The sequence below is a fragment of the Frankliniella occidentalis genome, unplaced genomic scaffold, assembly GCF_000697945.3.
Source record: "Frankliniella occidentalis isolate FOCC.00 unplaced genomic scaffold, Focc_3.1 Scaffold58, whole genome shotgun sequence".
Classification (NCBI taxonomy): domain Eukaryota; kingdom Metazoa; phylum Arthropoda; class Insecta; order Thysanoptera; family Thripidae; genus Frankliniella; species Frankliniella occidentalis.
In genome coordinates, this window is record NW_026267188.1 from 1,487,742 (window position 1) to 1,510,107 (window position 22,366).

General features: G+C 43.4%; 4 protein-coding genes and 1 long non-coding RNA gene across 9 annotated transcripts in view; 2 read left to right on the forward strand and 3 right to left on the reverse strand.

Annotated features, from left to right (window-relative positions):
- LOC113203017 (uncharacterized) overlaps nucleotides 1–7,259 on the reverse strand; it is a 172,507-nt gene extending 165,248 nt beyond the window's left edge. The window contains exon 1 of the mRNA XM_052267773.1: nucleotides 7,121–7,259. The gene's annotated coding sequence lies outside the window, so the exon portion shown is untranslated. The remainder of the gene's footprint in view (nucleotides 1–7,120) is intronic.
- LOC127749493 (uncharacterized) lies at nucleotides 6,854–7,440 on the forward strand. Its single transcript, XR_008011187.1, has 2 exons — nucleotides 6,854–7,071; nucleotides 7,159–7,440. It is a non-coding gene; the product is annotated as an uncharacterized LOC127749493 (long non-coding RNA).
- A 652-nt stretch (nucleotides 7,441–8,092) lies between these two features.
- Nucleotides 8,093–15,334, reverse strand: LOC113205989 (uncharacterized). Of its 5 annotated transcripts, XM_026421844.2 has the most exons (8): nucleotides 15,211–15,334; nucleotides 14,945–15,088; nucleotides 14,277–14,465; nucleotides 13,650–13,766; nucleotides 12,747–12,950; nucleotides 12,454–12,648; nucleotides 12,233–12,367; nucleotides 8,093–12,147 (listed from the first exon to the last, which is right to left on the reverse strand). In XM_026421844.2, exons 3-8 carry the CDS (start codon nucleotides 14,403–14,405, stop codon nucleotides 11,839–11,841), a joined length of 1,089 nt encoding a protein of 362 aa, XP_026277629.1. In that variant the 5' UTR covers nucleotides 14,406–14,465; nucleotides 14,945–15,088; nucleotides 15,211–15,334; the 3' UTR covers nucleotides 8,093–11,838. The 5 variants fall into 5 exon arrangements, with proteins under 5 accessions (XP_026277629.1, XP_026277630.1, XP_052123732.1 ...); XM_026421845.2 differs by lacking the exon at nucleotides 13,650–13,766 and having other exon boundaries at nucleotides 15,211–15,330; XM_052267772.1 differs by having other exon boundaries at nucleotides 14,945–15,269.
- A 615-nt stretch (nucleotides 15,335–15,949) lies between these two features.
- LOC113205975 (inhibitor of nuclear factor kappa-B kinase subunit epsilon) lies at nucleotides 15,950–18,983 on the forward strand. Its single transcript, XM_026421821.2, has one exon. The coding sequence runs from the start codon at nucleotides 16,430–16,432 to the stop codon at nucleotides 18,716–18,718; it is 2,289 nt and encodes a 762-aa protein (XP_026277606.1). The 5' UTR covers nucleotides 15,950–16,429; the 3' UTR covers nucleotides 18,719–18,983.
- A 137-nt stretch (nucleotides 18,984–19,120) lies between these two features.
- Nucleotides 19,121–22,304, reverse strand: LOC113205976 (protein VAC14 homolog; the record flags this gene model as incomplete). The annotated part of the gene is given in 12 exon segments (XM_052267725.1): nucleotides 19,121–19,561; nucleotides 19,630–19,789; nucleotides 19,863–19,942; nucleotides 20,041–20,159; nucleotides 20,235–20,409; nucleotides 20,501–20,630; nucleotides 20,711–20,831; nucleotides 20,919–21,121; nucleotides 21,217–21,461; nucleotides 21,541–21,758; nucleotides 21,836–22,066; nucleotides 22,154–22,304. Coding segments are annotated over 12 exon segments (1,999 nt in total), but the record flags the coding sequence as incomplete, so codon positions are not given.
- Nucleotides 22,305–22,366: the final 62 nt, after the last annotated feature.

Consider the following 22,366-nt stretch of genomic DNA (forward strand, 5'->3'; position numbering starts at 1 on the left):
TTATTAAATTTTCATTACAATTGAGTAATGAAATTTCATAACACATGTTATTAAAAAATTGACAACTTTCTAAAAGAAATTTGATTCTCTCTAACACTTATGGCATCAACTCCTCAACCAATTAACGGATTTTACAGGCCGTAACCATAGACGTTTACCGTACCTTTCCTGGAGTTGAACCCGGAACCCTTGGGCTGGAATACCCTCGCCTTTGACCACTCGGCCACGAGAATTACCTGAGAGTGGTCGAGCTGTAACGTGGTCTTATACCACCACTGGCCGGAGGGAGTTTCCTAACTGTTTAATAAACATGTAATGAAAATTTAATAACACTGTTATGAAAATGTCATAACATGCACTGAAAAGGGGCGTGTAATGAAATTTTAATAGCGTGAAATGAAATTGCCATTAAATTTAATAACATTGTTCTTAAATTAGGAGTGTCATTAAATTTCATGACAAATTTATTAAAATTAATGTTTAATGCGTAATGAAATTTCAAACATTTTTAACAGTGTATCTTAACTTTTTGCCCTGGAAACTTCTCCATGTGGACAGTTGCAAAAGAACAATTCTTTTTCTGTGAAAATGTTACATTGTCCACAATTTAACTGAAACAACTGTCTCTTAAATAGCCTAGTCATGATGTAAGAAGCAGAAGTGACGCATCATTTGCCTCACTAATTAACAGTGAAGAATCTAATGCTATTGTCTGTTATACCTTGCCCACCTTGCCTTTCCGACAGTCCCAGTGAAAAGATAAGACCCACTCGTAGACCAACGGTGCTGGTGGCGGCGTCTCTGGTGGCGAGCGCGGTGGCGTGCGGGGGTGCAGGGGGTGCAACAAGCCGGCGACTTCAATGCCAATGTCGGCATCCTCCTCACTGTAAAAAAAAAACTAGAGTGAATTTTACCTACCCGGGGTGGCAACGCTCCCTTCTCGGTGATGTAGTACTTGGGAATCCACACGCCTATGCGGCAAGTGGATTTCGCCCACCGACTGCGAAGTCACAAGCATCACTGGCCGGGAAAGTTGTCTCCGATAGCCCACCAAGTAAATTTACTCCGTGGGCGGAAAAGGAGCCCGCTGACCCCGCACTGCAAAGTCGCAGGCTGGCGCGAGTTGAGATACCTTTTTTGCCCACCAACTGCGAATTTCCAGCCCGCGGAGTGTTTAGCTGCGTTGCCACACGGATGGTTGTCCTGACTGTGCGTTGGATTGTTACACCTCGAAAGGTTTACTACTTGAGCCTGGAAATTGACGCGTTCTTTCGTTTGATTTTGACCAGAGTCAGCCTGCTTTCATTCATTCTGGGTCGCAAATATTATAAACGCCCTTGACGGAACGAGCGCCAGAACGGTATAATAATTGACGATGTCTTCACTCACTAAATAAATGTTTCTCCTTCAAAAAATATAAAAATAATAATAATCAGCTCGCAGAGCATGGGACGAGACCCGCTCGTGATGTTTCCTAGATTATGTATGCATTTATGCAAAACGGATGCGGCGCGCCGCGGAGCCATTACGAGAACTGGGAACTCTTTTTAGTTCCGGAATCTGGATGGGCATTTTTCGAAGAGATCCTTATACCAGCGAGACATGGCACGGCGTGACCAGATAGAGAGCGAGAAAGAGAACGAGAGGAAGGGAGACTAAGAGCGATGGAGAGCCAAGGAGAGAGACGGGGGAGTGAGGGAGAGAGTATAGGCCCGCCTCTAATGGCCGCGGGATCACACGGTCATAACTCAGCACGTCAATATGTTTGTCACCTTGTTAGGCCCCTGCTTGTGCCTCTCGCCTGGCTGCCAGCCCGGCCAATCTACGGGAGGAGAGGCGAGAGGTGAAGAGTGAGAGGGAGTGAGGGGGGAGTGAGGGGGGAGTGAGGGGGAGAGAGGAGGGACGAGGAGGAGGACGAGGATGAGGACGAGGGACAGGAGGAAGGACTGCAATAGTTGTAGCGAATATAAGCAAGCACTAGTAAAAGTCGAGTAAAATTGTTAGTGATCGTGCTGATGGTCGTGATAGTGTATTAGCCGGGGTATTGGCGGTAGTGCAGTACATCGTGGTGATGATAGAACGTCGTAATAATAGTGGTGGTGGTGGTTCTTCTTGCGGTAGTTTGTTATCAACAACAAGTCGGTCTCGAATGAACAGTCGTCATCGCACTCAGGAGGCAACTCCAGCAGCCCGACACCTGGACGAGTGTGTACTCCCGGAGTGTTCTCCTGGAGCAACGCCAGCTCCACAGAAACTAAGGGGGGGGGGGCGAACTCGTGTATTTCTGTGAACGCTTCGCTTGTATTTCTTGTATTTTGACGCGTGAATTTAACGTATTTCTGCGTATTTCTCTGTATTGTACAGTTATTTAACTTTGTGCACACGATTTTTTGCTAGTTGCGCATCCCCCCCCCACCCCACCCCTTTTCACCCAGGTTCCCTGAACTTAACTGTTGTCTTCCGGGTTCCGCCGGCCGTCTCAAAAACGCTGAGCAGAATTGGATTGTGATGACTGTACGTCAGAGCTCGAGGCGGGAGTTGTACAAACGCGTCGCGTGGACGATTGCGCCGAACAGTCGAACAAACTGGAGAAGAGGACGGGAGAAAGGGCTTCCCTTTCAGACACTCGGCCAGCAGCCAGAGAGCCTGATATGCCAGCTCCCCTTAAAAGCCAACCACCATCACCCCGACCACCGGCAGCAGCGGCGCGAGGACGTTACTGAAAGAAAACCCGTTGCTGAGCCCCCGTGTGCGTCCACGTACTGTGCTGTACCCCGCACACCCTTTTGGGAACCGTCGGAGCGTGGCGGCGAGTGGCGCGCCTTTTCACGAAGGACCTCGATGGCGGGGTGGCCGAGGGGAAGCCCCTCTCTAAAGGTGGCTGACACATGACCAATGGCACGTCGCTCTCGCTCTCTCTCTCATTCTGTTACACACACACACACACGTTGGGCGTTGGGCAATCCAGCGGCCATGCAAACGTCCGCCATATCAGACAAAACATCCACCCCACCCCCCTCCCCCTGGTCCCTCTCCCTCGTCGCTGTTATGTCGCCGTCATCTTGTTAAGAGCTATCAGCCTGCACGACGCTCAGACGTTGTGTGAGTCTGTGTGTGCGTCTGCAAAAAAGCCAAAGCTGGCTGTCCGCTCGCGTTTTGCTGCTTGCATTTCGATCCAATATGAGAAATTGCACAACCCACGCCGCCGGCTGGCGCGCGCGCGCGTCCGCCCCGCTGCTGACAGCCTCAAGTGCAGTGGCCGCCTGCAGCGGTCCACCTCTAGCACCTCCAGGAACTCCAGCCTCCACCACCTCCAGGACCTCCAGCATCCACCACCTCTAGGACCTCCAACCTCTAGCACCTCCAGGACCTCCAGCCTCCACCACCTCCGGCCTCTAGCACCTCCAGCCTCCACCATCTCCATCACCTCCAGCCTCCACCACGTCCAGGAACTCCAGGACAGTGTGCCAGGCCACCCGTGACGAGACGCGCGCAAGGAGTATAGTGTACCGCTGGCTGGTGGGTACGGCCTTTTGTCTCCCCAGAGAGCAACACACGGAGGGGACAGCAGCGGGACACAACGGATTCACAAACCAGTACTTCCAGTCGGCCTACTTGGTCGAGGTCCGGTAGTGGTGGTGGTCTATTGTCGGCAAATCCGCGCATTACCGATGCAGACGAGCACCGCCGCGGTGGCGGCAGCAGAGCGATAGAGAGAGACAGGTAGGGAAGTCCCAGCAGCCCTGACCACCACAGCCCTTTTGCGGGACCGGACCAGAGGTCGAAACAGCCGGCGTTATCTTTATATCTTCCCCCTGTGAAAGCTGATGGAGCGGGGCGGGGAGGTGGGGAGCGGAGTGTTGAGGGGCGCGGGGGCTTGCGGTGGCCCGCTTGCGGCCCGTGCGTGCCGCTCAGCCGCGCTCAGCCGGCGTCAGCCCCCCAGGCGGCCGGGGCATTTGTCATCGCCCGGCCGGTAAATCATTCCGCTTCCACAAATAAATTAAAAGGCGCCACGGTAAACAATTATCAAACACAGGGAGCCGGGGCCGGGCCGCGCCGGGGCCGATCCGCGGCGGTGGTACAACCTGTTGCTGCATTTACATAAAACGGACCAAGGGGGAGGGAGGGGGCAGCCCGGGGCAGCGGCCGCGGCAGGGGCTCAAGGGCCTGGTCAGATCAGGAGCACCACACCACGGGGCCCTGCGTGCTGGACGCCCGCGGAGAGCTGACTGAAAGCCCTGCTGAGCCCCCCGCTCCCTCCGCCTCGTAACGCTGAGGAACCACTACCATGATCAAATCTCTCTCCTCCCGGCCTCAGCAGCGCTGTCCACACCAAAGCCTCAACACTCCTCTCGGGGAAACAACATTTTAAATTAAAGACCCGCAGGCACCACAGCAGCAGCAGGGCCCCGGACCCCAGCGGGGCACGGCGGCCATCTCAGCCCCCCCCCCCCCTTACCTGACCGCGCATCACACGGACGATACCTCCAGATCGCTATCTCTACACCAGAGAAGAGACATCGAGGAGAGATATTTTAGTATTTCCACGGTTTTTCAACGCTCCCTCGCGGGTCTCCGGCTCCAATCAACGACCGGGATGGAATACATTAGCGGGTCAGCAAACAGCGCCTCAGCGGTGGGGACCCGGCTTTGGAGAGGGAAATGGAGCGTCCTAGAGAGTCATCCGTCGTGAGACTCTACGCGGAAAATCACGGCATGCTTTCCCTGCTCCCACTAGCCGCTTCGATTTGCAAAGAAGGAGCACAACGACAGCCATTTTGTTATTGCTGAGCTTAACTTGAACTTGAAATTAAACTTTAACTTTAAATGCTCAGCTCTGTCAGAAAGCGCAAGGGGAGACCGCCCGGAAGACGGCGTGAGGTGAGGCGCCTGGCGTGAGACGTAGGATGTGAGGTGGACAGGCATGCCAACCAAAATTGCGGAAACATTTTAATTTTAGCGCGCCGCAGGCCAAGGTATCCGCACATTTAGCTCAGCTTCACACGGTTTTAACGTGCGTCTACCTTGTTATGTCCTTTTCACGCCGGCCAAAATTCACAAATGGAAAGCCGCGGCTGAACTGTGGCGGGCGGGCGGGCGCGTCACGTCTGGAACCGTTCCGAACCTTTTTAATCTCGTACGCTTGGAATTTCATCTCTCGTTTGTGTCCACGGCCACGGCGGTGGACATGGGAAGGGGGGGGGGGGATATCGACTGCACCAAGAGGACACAGGCTGTCGACCTATCGCTCGCGCGACCAAAGAAAGGAGGGGAGCGGCATGTGTCGTAAGTCAAGCCAGCGGCGGACATGGGGGAGGGAGCGACGGGAGGCCCTTCATGGGGGAGGCCAGGAGGGCAGCGTCCGCTGCCCGCCGGCACGCGCACCGAGCGGAGAGCGCCTGCGGGGGTAGGCAACCCAACCGGCGCCCGCGCGCCACCGCTCCGGAGGTTGCCTGCCGCCCCGGGCCGGGTCCGCGGAGCTCGGGCCTCGGCCCGCAGTCGCAGCGGCAGCGCAATGGACGCCTTTCACCTCCGGTACATCAATCGCCAGTAATTGACGATTACTCTGTGACACCTGCCGCCCCGCCCGGGCTCGCCCCGCCCTGCCCCGCCCCTGGACGCCCCGCCACGCTTAGAGCTCATCTCTTATGCATGCGCGCGGGGCTTTGCCGTCGCCGATCAAGAGCGCGCGGCTCGCGGCCGGAGCAGCATTTTTTGGAGAGGAGAGGAGGACGCCGTCGTCGGCCGTCGCAACCGCGGCCTCCGCCTCTAGGACTCTCGGAGACACACCGCGGCACAGCAGCCATCGGGGCTACGGCACAGCGCTGGACCGAGCTGCTGGACCCGGCCCTTCCGGAGGCAGCCTAGGGGCGGCTCGAGCAAAGACCCCGCGACCCGAGCCGCTAATCACAAGCGACCGATATACTTCGACCCGACCGACCGACCTCGTCCAACAGCCTACCCCCCTCGAGCAGCAGCCCTGCTTTCTCCAAAGCGGGCGCGAGTAGCAGTCACGATTAACATACGATTCCTGTCGCGGGACGGGCGCGAGGGCGAGCGAGGCGAGGCGCGCGGGTGACATGACGGCGGCATTTGCACTCCAGAGGGGCATGTAAAGTAAGGCCAACCACGCGCTGTCCGCGCCGCGGGAGTGCTCGCTGCTCGCGCCCCTGGTCATTCCCTATCCGCAAGGCAGCCCCACCTGGAAATGCAACAATTAACTGAAATTTCCTTGTATACGCGAGATCGCTCGCCCATGGTACTCCCTATCCGCAAGAAAGCCCTGGTGGAAATCGGTGGAAATGCAAGAATAACTGACATTTCCTTGAAAACTTGAGAAATGACGAAAATTGTAACGGTTCAACTTAAACGGTCCACTGTCCTTTCAAAAATTTTCAAAAGTTTGTCAATAAATATTTAAAGTTTACACTTTTTTGAAAATACGTTACCCCGGCATCGTGATTGTCTATAAACTTTCCGACAGTGTACGGGCCAGCACGTTTTGGTGCGGCTCACGTCCCCGCAATAATGGTCCAGCGCGGCGCTGCACTTTACAAGCTGCCGCGGCTGCCGCTCGGCGGGACGCGGCGGGACGACACGATCAGATGGCCCGGCTCGCTAGGCCCCTGCGAGGGGGGCAGGGCCGGGCAGGGGGAGGGAGGGATCAATCCATTCGATGGATGGCCGGCCACTCGATATCTCGGCTCGACATCTGTCCCCAACAGAAAAGTGTAATTACATCCACCGCTCCCTCCCCCTCCCCGCCCCCTCCGTCACGCCCGCGGCCCCATCGTCGTGGCCGTCGCTCGTCCCGCCGAGGCTCATGCCTCACGACAGTTTTTGGCCCGAGCAGCTCGAGGACATCATAGTGCGCTCTATAGGACAGCGGCCGTCTTACACAGTCCGCCTGACAAAGAAAAACGCGCAAAGTAACGCAGCAGAAGAACGGCTGCCGTTTCTCCACACATGCCCCGCTGTTTCTGCCATCGAAATTACAATAACGGCAAACGGCACGACGCGACACCCGACGCACCTCCTCCACCCCCGTCATGCGCCCCGTTTGACCACGTGGTTTGACTTTGCTTGCATGCGATATTTCAGTTGCTGGACGGTCACTTACCTCAATGCCTTGATTCTTGCGCATTTCAATCTGTCCAGAAAGTGTGGGGAGCAGAAGGGCCGACACATGACGATGGCTGCGACCGTGGCCATCTCTAGTTGGCGGTTGGAGCAGGTTGGAGACTGGACCGCTTCACTTCACGGCGCCGGGCGGTGCTTCATGCTTTGTATCATCGATCGTCGTGTGACGACGGATGGAAGGAAGGAGCTTCCGCCCGGAGGCTCGGCGGCGGCCGACCCGCTGAACCACGAGTATTCCACGCATGTCCGACGATAAAATTTTACGAGTGCGAGTGGCAAATAACAGAATGGCTTCTTGGAGCCGAGTTGACAAATTACTGCCTGATCGACCGGCAAAAGGGCTCTCCAACGAGTACATCAGTGACGACGCGGCCGAGTCACGCAAGCCACGCGTGAGCCGAACGCCCGATCAGAATGAGGGGGCAGGGCAGGAAACCACGTAGTGCGGAAAAGTGATTGACGGTCGTCAATATTTTGAACTTCACTTGTGAAATCTTTGTGTGCTTTAGTTCTTTTCTAGTTAAGAATGGTTCCCACACAGACATTTCTCAAAGTGATGTCAAAATGAGTAATTTTGACGACGCCGATCGTCAAAATTTACTGCGGCTAGGTAGCCACAATGAGCTCATTATGATGTCAAATGAGGGTCATTCATTGACGAGTTTTTGGCGATTCTACCTGGGAGCTTGAGAGTAATCTGAGAGCTCCCCGGATTGTTCTACTTTAGGAGCTGATCTCGGATACAGTCCCCGAAATTTTCGTGTTCAGTATTCAAAAGAGTTCAGATAACATTAAAATTGGGGGGATCGTATCCTAGATCGGCACCGGAAGTTGAAATATCCGAGGGACTCTCCGATATCCTCCTCCATTGCCTCCATTGAGGGGAAGGTCGGGTGAGACGGGAATCCTTCAGTGTGTGGTTCTTTTGGAAGAAATGAGCGTCTACAGCGTCTACACTTTTCTGATTTAATCGTCGCGACTCACAAGTACATATATTTTAAGAGAGTTTCTTGCATTGAGACTAGAATAGTAAAAATTCATGTCAACATTGCAATACCCAAAAAAACATTGGCTGACAGTGTGAGCACCAAATCCTATCAGCTCAGTAAAACACACACATGTACATTCTAGTATACAATGTAATTCTGAAAATGTTCATCTGTAATATGATAAGTACAAGTAATGAGTCAACTGGGTTTTCTAAACAAAATACACTACCACATTTAGAGGGAATACTGAAGTACCCAATCTTGCCCTAGAAAAATTTTGTAGATATTCTTTGAAAAATTTAAAACATTATCAAAATATGACAATAAAAGGTATGATTGCCTATTGAAGTATCAATACTTCTTCATACCTTCACATACCTAGATTTTGCACAAAATGTGACAAGAAGCAGATTTAAAGCTATTGAGAGAAGAAAATTTAAGGAAAATCAACCATTTGTGTTGTTTTTCTCTTGTAAAAAAAAAAAGGACGATTGAGATGATAAAAGAATTTAAAGTTCAGCACTAGTTAAAACAATTTTAAACAGAAATTGATTTAAAGTTGTAGTAGTGGTGTGTTATTGCAAAAACCAGCAAGTGTTTGTTTCAAAAGAACATTATTTAAAGGTTGTTTGGTAACATTAAAAAATGCAAAACTCTGATTTTCATACATATGAAAAACAGCATACACAAAAGGACTTCTTTAAATACAATAAAGATTTGGTCTAACCAGCATGAAGCAAGAGTTTGAAGCCTTCCCAAAGAAACAATAATTGAGTCTTTGAAACCTATATACTCTTAAGAGATTTGCTATAAAATAAAAAAGAATGGAAAATTCCATTTGACAAAGGACTCAAGGGTCCAAATGACTAGAATGTGTCTCCAACTTATAACATCACATTCAATACAATAGCACCTCCAATTTAACATGTAATACAATACAGAATTGTAACTATTTCGTATGAGTCGATCTTAATACAAACAGTTGGAAACGGTACAGATACTCCATGGTAAATGTCATTCCAAAAAAGGGTGAGATTCTGATAAACTTAAAAAAGGACTATCATCTTAACACTACAAATCAATGCAAGCATGAAAATCAGTCAGAATCATTTCTTTGGCCTCAAAATAATAATAATAATAATAAAAGAGTTGTTTGAAAGGGCAGCGAAAAGCCAAAGCCATGTAATAATAGCGCTGCTGTATTTCAAAATGAGCAAATAAAGAAATGGAGAGCCTCTTCTCATCACCCTAGAAACTTGAAAATATTTCACAATTCACAAAAACAAACGCTCCATCCCATACCATCATATGCACTGATTCCAAAGATTAATACAATGCGGCTAATAAACAATCTTTTGTGCATTCGACTAGTGCGCTCAAAAGCTTTTTTTTTTTTTTTTTTTAATTAGAAAGGTCAATCTCTTTGGCCCCAAATAGTGAATGCAAGAAAAATTGTTAAAGGGAAAAATAATATAATTTCTTACAAAGACTTAACAGTTGCATTTCATCTCTAGTAAATTATGACCAAACGGCAATTTGATGCAAAATATGTAGAAGAGAGCTAAACCGGATGCAATTATGACAGTAATGAGCAGATTTTCTGACCCCAGGCCTCAAATTTCTTCAGACTGCACCCTGAAGTTCTACTGTTTCTTTTAACAACCCATTCACAATATACTTTAGTAATTCTTTTGAAGATACATAAACAAAAAGTTGTATTATCTATCTAAATACACCACCAACTATGCATTGACATTTCAGCATAATTTTTATTATTAAAGCAAAACATTCTGAGAGATTTTTTCAATGAAAACCAGATAAATTACTAAAATGTATAGAGGGTATGTACAGAACGGTTACTTTACCCTTTCAGGGATCAACCGAGACAAGATTCCAAAGAGATGCTTGAAAGTCCCACAAAGCATAGAGCTTCATTTATGCAGCGTTTCCTCTAATATTACAACGCATATAAACTCTGCTAAGCCAGTTATCTAAAGTAAATAAAAGACAAAGGCCATAATGTCCCCTATTTCAAATGGCAACTTTAAGGTAATATCACAAACCTAGTTTTAGTTGAACTGAACATCATGCATCTGGACTTAGCTGTTATTTACTCTACATAACATACATTAATTACAACTAACAAGTTTTATAAGCATTCACACAAGTTTATGATTGTGATGGTCAATATGACATAACAGGCAAATGAAAACAATTGGATTAAAATGATCACAGTGAACAACACTGTGCCCAAAATATCAAAATTTATGAAAAAATGCATGACAAGCTGCCAAAACATCACTCAGATAATGGATAGAGAATTTTTACCTAATTATTGCCTTAAATTCTGAAGAAAGCTCAAGGCAAACAGTAAATTAAAAAAAGCGGCTTTAGAAGTCTACCAGCGTTTCATTTTCAAAAACCAAGACATCATAGAGCAAACAAATTTCATAACTTCTTACAACAAAGATTAAAATAATCCACAATGCAAAATGATCAGCAGTTGTACATAGAACGATAAGTAAGAGACTGGCTACTCTCACATACTTTCTCCTAGTGTAATATAAACAAAAAGGAGCAGTTGGAAGAGCATACAAATTGAAAGCATTGACCAAAAGCTATTTCCACCCCAGTGTGAATACCGTACCCTGTCATTCCATTTTGAACCAGGACGGCATGTGGCAACTGCGAAGTGCCACGATATGTTTAATAGCCACCACAAAATTCCAGCTTCCTCCCTCATCAACACTGTTATCCAACAAGTTGATTCCAGGTGACACATGAGCAGACAAAAGCAGCCTGAGTATATAGACAGTACATAATCCACAGATAGAAAAACCTCACAAATGATTATCTAAATTAAAGTAAATAAATAGGAAGTATAAAAACACAATGGAAATGGAATGAAATAAAAATAAATTAATAGAAATACTGTGGGCTAGGAAGCGTAAGCATGTACAAATCATGCTTGAGGTTAAAATGGAAGAGTAAAAGAGGTTCAAAGCCCCTCATGATGATGTCAAAGAAATGGAATGAACTTTGTACAATTAAAAAAAAATATCACATTAAAAAAGGAATCAGTCAGAAAACCTGATTTAGGCAATCTAGAATTCATTACTTGAACGTGATGAACAAATGATGTTCAAATCACTAGCCACAGGCTGACTAGAAAATAAAAAGGACATATAATGTAATGTAAAAGAATTACTTCTGCCTGCTACAAGTTAAAGCTGGTTTGGCTGACATTTTCACATTCTCCTTTGCTATCTAAAGATAGTTTATCAGAAATGATCACAAATTTTGAAAGCTTGGCATAAAAATTACTTTTTATGTTTGCTACAATACAAAAATACTGGAACACTTTACGGGTGAACTATATCAATCTGTCTGGTAAGTCAAGTAGGATAATGATACATGATACCTGTCACAGAGGACTGCTAACGGCCCCTGCAGGTGGACTTACATACACGTGATACGTTACTTTAACAATGAAAATATTTTCTGTGAGTGATAACCTGAAGACTAGTGAGATTATAAATAAGTGACAGGCACTTCCAGCAATAATCTAAGGTTTTAATTTTGTTCCCACCTACAAAAATATGGGGAAATTAAATGAATCGCAAACTGCAAGCAGAATTGGTTGGACAAATACTCCTTGGTATTCTGAGATCTATAAAAGCCTAGTTTACAAGAGAATTTCAGTGACCTGTCATGCATACCCATCATTACGCTTCGAAGATCCTGGTTGTCCATCATCAAGAGGCCAGAGAGGAGCAGATGCAGAATTGCGCATCCGAGACACTCGAGAGGAAGTGGAGGCCGAGGATGGCACCGCCAACTTGTTTGGAGGAGTCATGCGGTGTTGTGGACTGTCAGATCGAAGTGGCTGCAGTGCTGAATCTCGGACCTTCATCTCACTTGAATCTTCAGTAACAACAGGGCGATATTGATCTCTTTGACAACAGCTTGTTGTCACTGATAGTACAAGGGCCTCAACAGCGCATATGTAGCCCAAGATCTATACAGAAAATTTTAAAACCACTTTATTAGTGTCACACAATTACCCTGAACTATTAATGGTTTAACAATGAAGAGGTACTAACTCCAGTTGCTAGGAGATGGTCCCGGGTTTTCTTAGGAATCCAGGAGTACGATTCTTGATATTCATTGAGCAGATGCAAGATGAGTGAGGAGCTGATGAGGTAAAGTGCACTAACACTGACATAAAACCATGCATTCTGTAAAAGATAGGGAACAAGTGTCTTACAAAAACAGTAAGTGGGAGTGAATAAAGATAGGTATATTAGAGGGTACGTTTACTCACCAGCTTTCCCCAGTTGAATGGAAAAAGATATATTATATGAGAAATGTCTAGAAATAGGAGCAATATTGTAACCAGCAAACTGAATATGGTGACAAACATCATCAGGCGGAGACGGGAAACTAGGGGCAACATAAAGAGCCCTAGTTTCACTGTCCCAGATGAGCACAGACATGCTAAACATGCTACTGAGGAAATCTGAAAAATAATAAAAATATACATATCCATAAGCATGAAATTACGAAATAGAATTTCAAAATGAAACAGGCAAAAGAGCCGTCTTGAGTAAAACATACCACTAATAGCAATCGGACAACTCCTGTTGATGACTTGAGATGAGTCTCATCACAGTAGAGAATGACTCCATGGAAAATGGAGCCTGGGTGGGACCCTGGGACCCGATAGTTAGCATGAGAGTCCCACGAGCGGACCGTGACCGCGGGCGACTCACAGTCAGCCACGCTGGCCACGTGGGTCTGACTGCCCGCAATCTCGAAGTCCTGCAACATTTCAAAGCTAAACAATTTTAAAAATAGACGCACTGCAAGACAGAGGATACTCACAAAGCGTCAAATACTGTAACTTCTGTCATTTTCAGGTTTTTACTAGCATTCAAAGTTCCAATAAAAATTGATAAACATCTTTAGCAATAAATAAGATGGGGAGATTTCCCTAACTCAAATACTGTAACTTCTGTCATTTTCAGGTTTTTACTAGCATTCGAAGTTCCAACAAAAATTGATAAACATCTTTAGCAATAAATAAGATGGGGAGATTTCCCAAACAATCCAATAACCGAGCCAATAACTCAAATACATGTAAGAAAACTAAAAATATGAATAAAATATGAATGGATAGGACTTAGGTACTAATGCAATACTTATGTGCATAGACGGACAGTTACTTTAATGTGCATGAAGACTGTGCAGAAAAGAGTGAATTTTGAATCTGAGTTTTGAGTGTGCTCTACACTTGTGCATGGATTTAAGGACACACACAGACAACTTCAACAGGCAATGGTTTTTGAAAAATGTGGCTGCAACATGCTAATGGAACAGAAACAACAAATCTTTTCGGAGAGAGGGGCAGAATGATAGGAGCTATTTTCAGACAAAAACAACAAGGCTTTCAATATAAGAAGAAAACAGCCATGAAAGCTAACATACACCCACCTTAATTATCCTATCATCGACACTCACCTCCAAAGATGTCTCCGCTTCAAAGAATATTTCGTCGTCACTTAAGTCATTTTTAATATGGCTAGAGCAGGTTGCAAAATCTCCGTCCTCACCTGACGTTCCAATATAACTTCCTCTCTGTTCACAAAGAACACCGTAACTTGTTGGTTTTAAAATTAAAGAATAATTTTTCTTTTTTAAAAACCATTGCCTGTTATACCGTAATAATATTCAAAATGCATCTCCCGTTTTACTGTATTCTGTCAAATTAGATTCATCCATAAATCCTTACTTTTAACTTACTAAATGAACAAACTTAAGGATTGTGAGGTCAAATACTACTCCTCTATATTTCTAAGGTGATGTGTTTTAATTAAGTCTAGTTGTGGGGGAAAACCTTCCAGTAAAAATTCTCATGTTTTCACTTCAACTTGAAGTTATTTCGCTAAGAATTGACTTCACAGTATCAGTTTAAGCATGCACTTGAGATACTGTTTGAGTGTGCAACAAACCATGCAATCTCATCCACATCAATACTAAACTTAAAAGTTGTTTCAAAAATAAGGTAGTGAGTAATCATAATATAATTATATAAGATCAACTTTTCACAGAACAACTCTGAGTAAGAAAAAACTGTCAGGGCTTTACCTGCAGGTCCTCGGGGCGACAACTTGAGGGCTCCAGCGTGCGAATTTCGTCCCACAACACTTCTATTTCATCAGCACCATACAAATCTGAGACGGAGTTAAGATAGCGTCGACCTGGCTGTGCCTGCATGGCCCAACTAGCCTACACCAGTTGAAAGCCATGCAAACCCATGGTGAACCGCAAGGCCAGCTGCAAAAGGAGATGATTGGGTGTAATTAAGTCCTTAGGTTCACACAAGAAGAAACGCAGACAAGATAATGAGACATAATTGGTGCCTGGGAGTAAATTTAACAACCCAAAAGATAAAAACAACCAGAGGTAAGTAAATAAATTTTTCAATGAACTCACAGTCGAGAACAAACAAGAACTTGACAACCAAAGCTGTAAAAAGCTACTTGAGTATTAACCTGTTATTGCATACTGATGAGCACCAAAACGCAAAAACTTTCTAGTAAGAATATTTTATGATGAAGGGTTAAAAGGCATTCCCGAAATTGAAATTACATTCTGCAACGGTTTGATGTAGAAGTGTAAGCTTAACGAAAAATTCCTTTGACAAAATAATTTACAAGACGCCCCCAAACGCGTGACTCACAGAGCGTCTGCACTTCGTTTCGCCTCAGACAAAAAGTGGAGACCACCGATACAAATATATGTAATTTACATACCTTAGGATCGAAGGGATACAACAAGACTTAATTTACGAGTTACTGTTGCAATTTTAATTCATATTCAGACAAAATTACAGTGGAAATCGCATTTTACAAAACAACGCCATCTTTATGCATTTACTACTATAGTCAACTAAGCTCCTGCAAAGAAAACATCAGTTTTACTACTCAAGTCAAAATGGAACTCGCTGACCCGACATTTAATTTTGTTAAAACGTGGTGTCTAAGTTTGATTTTAATCTTGACAGTGAAACTAAATATACCTGATTGCATTTCCTAAATCTCACGCTTAACTCCTAAAAAGGTGTACATTGTCAAAAAAAAATATTTTACACTTGCACAGCAGAAGAGAGCTAGAGGTTAAGAAGAAGTAAAGAAAAAGAACGAAACAACAACAACAAGTCTAGCGTAGGGTTGGAAACATTATTTGCCAAATCGATTTTTTGCTTAATCGATTTTGAAAAAGGCCAAATCGATTTGGGTCGATTTTCAGTTTGCCCAAATCGATTTTCAAATCGATTTTAAATAATCGAAAATTAAGAGAAAAAGTGGTAAAAAAAAGTGAATAAAACGGCACTCAGCTTTAGAAATGCAAAGTAGTCATACTTGCACTTTTGCAATTTATGTGTTTTGCAATAATTTTACCGAAATAATCATTGTTGTTGATAAAGAATGACCGACTGCGCCACATCATAGCGTGCCCAGAGCACAAAAAGTGGCAAAACGTGCAAGAAAAGTACCAATTTGTAACCTGACAATAAAAATCGAAAATCGATGGTTCCAAATCGATTTGACGATTATTTGGAAAACCTCAAATCGATTTGAAAAAAATCGATTTGAAAAGTGCCAAGTCGATTTTAATCGAAAAATCGAAATCGACGTTTCCAACCCTAGTCTAGCGGTCGATGAGGGGCAACGGATGGAAAGTACCCTTGAGTATACTTACATAGATGTGCAGGTACAAGTTGTACAAGCATTGCCCCGCAAAACTTCTCTCAATGTGGACGTTTGGAATGAAAATCGAGTTAACATTGAAGGCAAATCCTGTAACCCTTCGTTCAGTTTGCAGTTAGAATTATGTTACGTGCTTCAGACGACTCCTGTTTCTTCTTTTAGAGGCATAAAAAATTTTGTTCTGAGATATTTGCTGCGTAAAGTTTCGAGCTTCTTGAGCACTGGCCCCGCCAGAGTTACCTCTCCTAGCACAACAAACGCCTATCTCTGACGGAGTAGATTGCAGCTGAAGCTTGCCACTCGAGTGCATCAGGTGAATCGCGAATCAAATGCGCGGAATTCCCGTGGGGGTGATGTAATTGTTCCTGTTTCGCCTGAGGAGAGATAGCAACTGATCCTCTGTGGCCATGGGGCTGTATTCCCCAAACAGCTGCACTGCGCTTATGAGTTTTTGATTGTAGAAGTTCCGCTGAAGATTAAACGCCGGACGGGTATTCATCTGCAGATGTTAGCTTCAGATTTGGCAAGATGACTTCAGCTTTTCTTCGTGGCTCCAGCAATTTTGTATGGATTACCACAAGTGTTTTGGGAAAAGGAGCAACAGGTGCTGTGTATCAGGGTGTTAACAAAAATAATGGTGAACCAGTAGCTGTCAAGACTTTTAACCAGGCTAGCCATCAACGCAGTTCAGAGGTTCAACTGCGTGAATTTGAAGTTATTCAAAGGGTGAAACATGAAAATATTGTTAAGCTCCTGGCCATTGAAGATGAGCAAGATGGCAGAGGCAAAGTCATTGTCATGGAACTTTGCACTGGTGGATCACTGTTCACGATTCTTGAGGATCCGGAAAACACTTATGGATTACAAGAAGAAGAGTTTTTATTAGTATTAAGTCATTTGACAGCTGGAATGAAACATCTACGTGACAACAATTTAGTTCATCGTGATCTTAAACCTGGAAATATTATGAAATTTATTGCTGAAGATGGACGTACTATCTATAAACTAACAGACTTTGGTGCTGCACGAGAACTTCAGGAAGACCAAAAATTTGTATCACTGTATGGTACTGAAGAGTATTTGCACCCTGATCTTTTTGAACGGGCTGTGTTAAAAAAGCCCGTTGGAACAGCATTTGGTGCTACTGTTGACCTATGGTCTATTGGTGTCACACTGTATCATGTTGCCACCGGCAATCTTCCATTCCGACCTTATGGTGGCCGTAGAAATAAGGAAACCATGTTTTTCATAACAACCAAAAAGGCTACTGGGGTAATATCTGGTATTCAACTGCGAGATAATGGCCCCATTGAATGGAGCAAAGACTTGCCTAGCAATTCTCGGCTTAGTGCTGGCTTGAAGAGACTAGTCATTCCTCTTCTGGCAGGTCTCATGGAAACTGATCATAAACGAGTTTGGAAGTTTGATCGTTTCTTCTCTGAAGTCACTGACATTTTATCTCGTAAGCTTCTCCATATTTACCACTTAAACAAAAGCCAAACAGTCAGGGTGTATTTACATCCAGAAGGAACCTTTGCTGAAGTTCAGAGTTTGATCATGGAGCAAACTAATGTAGCACCACACAAGCAAATTTTACTTCTAAAGGATCGACCTTTCTTGGATGTAATTGATGAGAACACTCCTGGACGAGGATACCCAAAAATTGAAGAGGAGTGTCCCATAATGCTCTTGAGTAAAGATAACAACAATGTTGTTACTGCATCAGAAAATCCTCTACCTGATTTCCCTAAATTTCCTACACTTGTCTCTGTTGAGAATGATGCCAGCATTGCCAAAGTTGCCTGCAGTGTGGGTCATGAGTGTAAGAGGCGTATTGAGAAACTAGCCCAGACAAGCAGGTTGAACGGCCTGTGTGTGGAAGTCATGTCAACTGTTGTGAGCAGGGACCTGGAGAGAGTTTTGCAGCGCAGTGAAAATCTGCAAGCATTGTCCTCCTATGTGAGAGATGTTGTGAATGTGGCATGCAGATCTCACAATGCTATACGAGAACTGGATAGTAGCTCTGAAAATCCTTCAAATACTGTACCAACTGATTGGAAAACAGAACTGAATAATTTAACAAAAGAGCTAACTGAAAATTTAGCTCCAGCAATCAAGCAGCTTCATGACCGTTATGTGATAGAGAAGACTCTGTTAAGGAAGTGGACTGATTCCTCGAGAAATGTAGTTTGTCCATCAGAAACTCGAATGCCCAATGTAGCTAGGACTCTTGTAGATCGCCTTAGAGAGTCCTGGCAGCATTTGCTACGAGATAAGGCTACTCGAAGTCTGACCTATAATGATGAACAGTTCCATGTGTTGGAAAGAATTAAAGTTGTTGATGCTGGTCAGCAGCTCAGGTCATTATTGGATCAAAAATCTGCTCCCCCACTAGCTCAGCAAGCAGAGAACATGGCAGATTGCTACATAATGGCTCAAACAGTATTTTCTCAGACTCAAATATTGGAGAAAGATGTGACTCAGTATGAACAACATCTTGATAGATTTAAGTGTATTGTTGTTGAGGCTGATCGTGTCATCCATGACAGGCTGCTGACTAAACAGCTACGGGGTGAAGCAAAGAAGGATAAACCATCAAAGTCTCCGTTCCGCAGCAAGGAGGAGTGTCTCAAATTTACTAAGGCTATTGAAGAAATGATTAATATGAAGAAGGGTGTCCATGACACAGTACTTGAAAATAGACAGTTGGTAAATCAAATCAGAGAGATCACTCTCAACTTTCAGCAAGGGGATTCAGTTAGCCAGCTTCAAGACATTACTCTCAACCTACAGCCAGGAGATTTAGTTAGCCCTTAGTCCATAGCGAATGACAAACTGTGATAGCTCAGTTAGATTTGTATTCAGTCTTGAATTACAGGTTTCCTGTTATTTTTTCCATTTTTCATAAAAAAAATTTGTTTGTTAATATGTTTATATGATTTATCAATTTCTCTGTTAGCCTGTCAACTTTATCTCTTGCACTGTTGATTTGTGCCCCTCTTATTCACTTCTCTAATGTATAGAGAATGGTGCTAATCTTATGTTCTTTTTGAAAATATATTTTCAAGAATATCAGTACAAACTTTGAAATGATTTTTGATTTACACTCTGGTTATTTGTTTCACCTTCACACAACAAGAACAACAGCAATCAGTATACTGTAGATCAAATTTACTAAAGACTAGGAGCATATATTTAAAAAACTTACTATTGCAAATATGGAATTCTTGAATGAAATATTTAATTATGTAACATTAAAAACAATCTAAACTATCGACAATGTAACAAATGCCAGGATAAAATGCATTGAGATTGCCTCATAACAACAATACTATAATATACGAATTATGTTTGTATAAGAATATAAACGAATATCAAGCAAGAAAACCTCATTCATTCAATAATTACATCAATCAGCAATCCAACACCACATACAGCAAAAACATCTAGAGCAAAATGCATTTTTCTGATTGGATACTTTCTCTTTGTCATCATTATTGAATATCCATATTACTGACACCCTGCTGAAGCATTCCTATTTTACGACTCTTCTGCTTGCTTTTTTGGTGTTTCTCTTGTATTTCTAAGAATTGCTTCAAGAGTTTGTCAAAATCAATTTCTTTGACACCAGGCCGTGTGTCTGGTTTCTCAGTAATCCCTCTGAAAATTAAATTATTGTCAATCCTTATGTGATTGGTCAAGTCTTCAAGAGGCCTAAGGAAACTCACCCTTGTACGTAACCATTTTGTAAATGAAGAGTTGGTATGCAGTTCAACCTGCGTCTCAACATGTGAAAAGCTTCAGTTTGAGGTAATAGCATTAGTAAACCATACAATGCTTGGACCAGGTGTTGATTGTGGGGTATTTCAAGGAGTTCCAGACGAACAACTACCAAAACAAAGCACGGTTACTTGGCAAAGTTTAAAAAAAGGAAATAGAATTATCAAAGACATAAACTTACATGTAAATATGGGAGATTCAAGTAACTGGACCAGCCTGTCTATTTCTATAAGGAACTCAACAGTTACCTCTAGGCCCCCACTGTCTATGTTAAGAAAAACACCAAGGAAAATATGTACGTGGAACCAGAAAGATATGTATTGAGAATCTGAAGGGAGTACGCATGCATCAAAGGATACAAGTTTCTTATCAGGCGACTTGCATGGGCATAATTTTGAGTGAGCAGACAAAGAGAGACCGTGGCCACAGGATTGTTGCACCACAATTCATAAAGTTGACAAAACAATGAGCAGCTTTCCTAGATGTAGAAATATTTTCATTCAGTTAGGCTTTCAAATAAGATTCAACTAAAGCAATACTGATAATTTAATACCTTTGTAGAAAGTTCTTTTAATTTATTTCTTAGTTCAAATAGTTCAGCGGCTGTTAAAAGGATTGTGTTCAGAGTATCCACCATTGTTGGAGCAAAAGACAAGTTTTCCTCTCTTGTCAAAATGGTTGCTAGAGTTCTGTAAATATCTTCCGCATCAAGAAGAACACAAAGTTGCCTGCAAATTAATTCACATAGATAAGATAGCTTAATTCTATTGCCTAGCAAACAAGACAGCAAGTCAAATACTAGATTTTAATTAAATGCACCTTATTATGAATGAGCCTCTGTCCTCTAGTAAATGATGGTCTGTGCTAAAAAGCTTCAACAAGCTTACAATGAATTTAGAGAAATAAGGATTTTTTGAATTTGGAATTCTGGCACCAGTTGAGGTATCTCCTGGAAAAATCAAACCCACACAATTTCATAAAAATTATAATAACTTCATATTTTAACATTTATGTTTTCTCATGTCATACCAGAGGAAGGGTAAGACATAAATTCAGCTAAAACTTCTATATCCTGCTGCACCACCTCATCAGCTGAATCAGAAAGAACTTTTAGCAGCACTGTGAAAAGTTCATCCACATGAAGCAACATCTGTAAACCACCAAACAATGAATGTGAGGGTATACATAATACAGGTAAAAATAGGAAAGGGAAAGAATAACCATGAATCACACTCACTCTATCTGGTATGTTTGTATGGAGATGATAAACCCATTGTAGTGCTGCCACTTTTGTTGGAACAGCTGAATGGACTAAATGCTTTTGGAGAACATCTATTATAGATGGAAGGTTGAGATCATCACCACTTTCATTATTATCCTTTTCATCTGTTATTAGTTTAGTGAGAATGAAATTAACAGCTTTTGCTGTTTCTCTGATATCTGAATTCTTTTTAAGGAAAATTTTCAATGGAACAAAAACTACCTATGTAATTTAACTAGATTTCAGAGACACAAAATGTAATGAGAAAGGATACTTTTACGAGAGTCTGTGTCATATGACAGACATGGCAAAATAGCTGTTAAAATTCCTGAGGCAAATGGTAGCATATTTCTCCCTGACAGCTGCACAAATTCTTTGATCCATGTTATTGCTGTCAATTGAAGAAATTCATCTTGTGCTTGGCTATGAACAATTAATATGTTGATCATCATAGGAAAATCAACTCGACTGGGATCTTGCTTTATGCTTCTTAGAAATTCTCCAAGAACTGTATCACATCTGTAAAAGAATAATAGAGGGAAATAACAAGAAAGAGGAAAGCAACATGAGAGATGGATAATATTCTGATTGTGCTCACGTCTTTTTAATTTCCAATGTAGGTTCGTCAAGCATTCTCAAAAGCCCATCGAGGATTTCAGGAAGGAGAACTATAAAGTCCATGTCAGGAACAGCATACAGGACTGACACCCATGATATTATAAATTGTCTTGTGAAAGCATTTCTGCTGTAAATTCTTTCTCTTAAGAGTTCCATGAAACCTACCATGTTAAAGGATGGATCTTCACTTACAATATCCTAAAATTGGATAATAATTAGTACTTCATGCAGTTTTGTAAAGCCATAATTTTCAACAAGTGTTATGTTGTACCTACCTTCATTAACCGATCAAGCAGTTCAGAAGCATTTTTGACATTCTGCTCTGGGTCAGCAGCTAATTTACTAAGAGCACTAAATATCTCAGCAAAATGGGGCAAGACAGCTCCTCTAGCTACTTTCACAACATTATACAGACTTTCACAAGCATAGTAACGGACCCTAGAATCTGAGTCTGAGAAACATGCCAGAATTGGTAAGATAAGCTCCTGGGTATATTGACCAGTGTCCTAAAAAGACAAAAACAAAAACTTATTAAAAATCTTTTGATAGTCGGATAAGTACTTAAAAGTGTAAAAAACATGAAGATAGCTTACCTTTCCAAGGGCTATGGCTGTTGCCGCAAGACCTATAAGGCCACCTTTCCGTGTGTTTGGGTTCTGGGAGCCAGCAAAATCTTGACCCAATACTTTTATAAGTTGTCGTAATTCCTGACTTCTATTTCTAGTGACAAAATCCTTCACCATTCTGAAAAGTAACGTAAGGGCGTAAGTTACTATTGAAATGACTGAATTAATGAAGGAAAATTT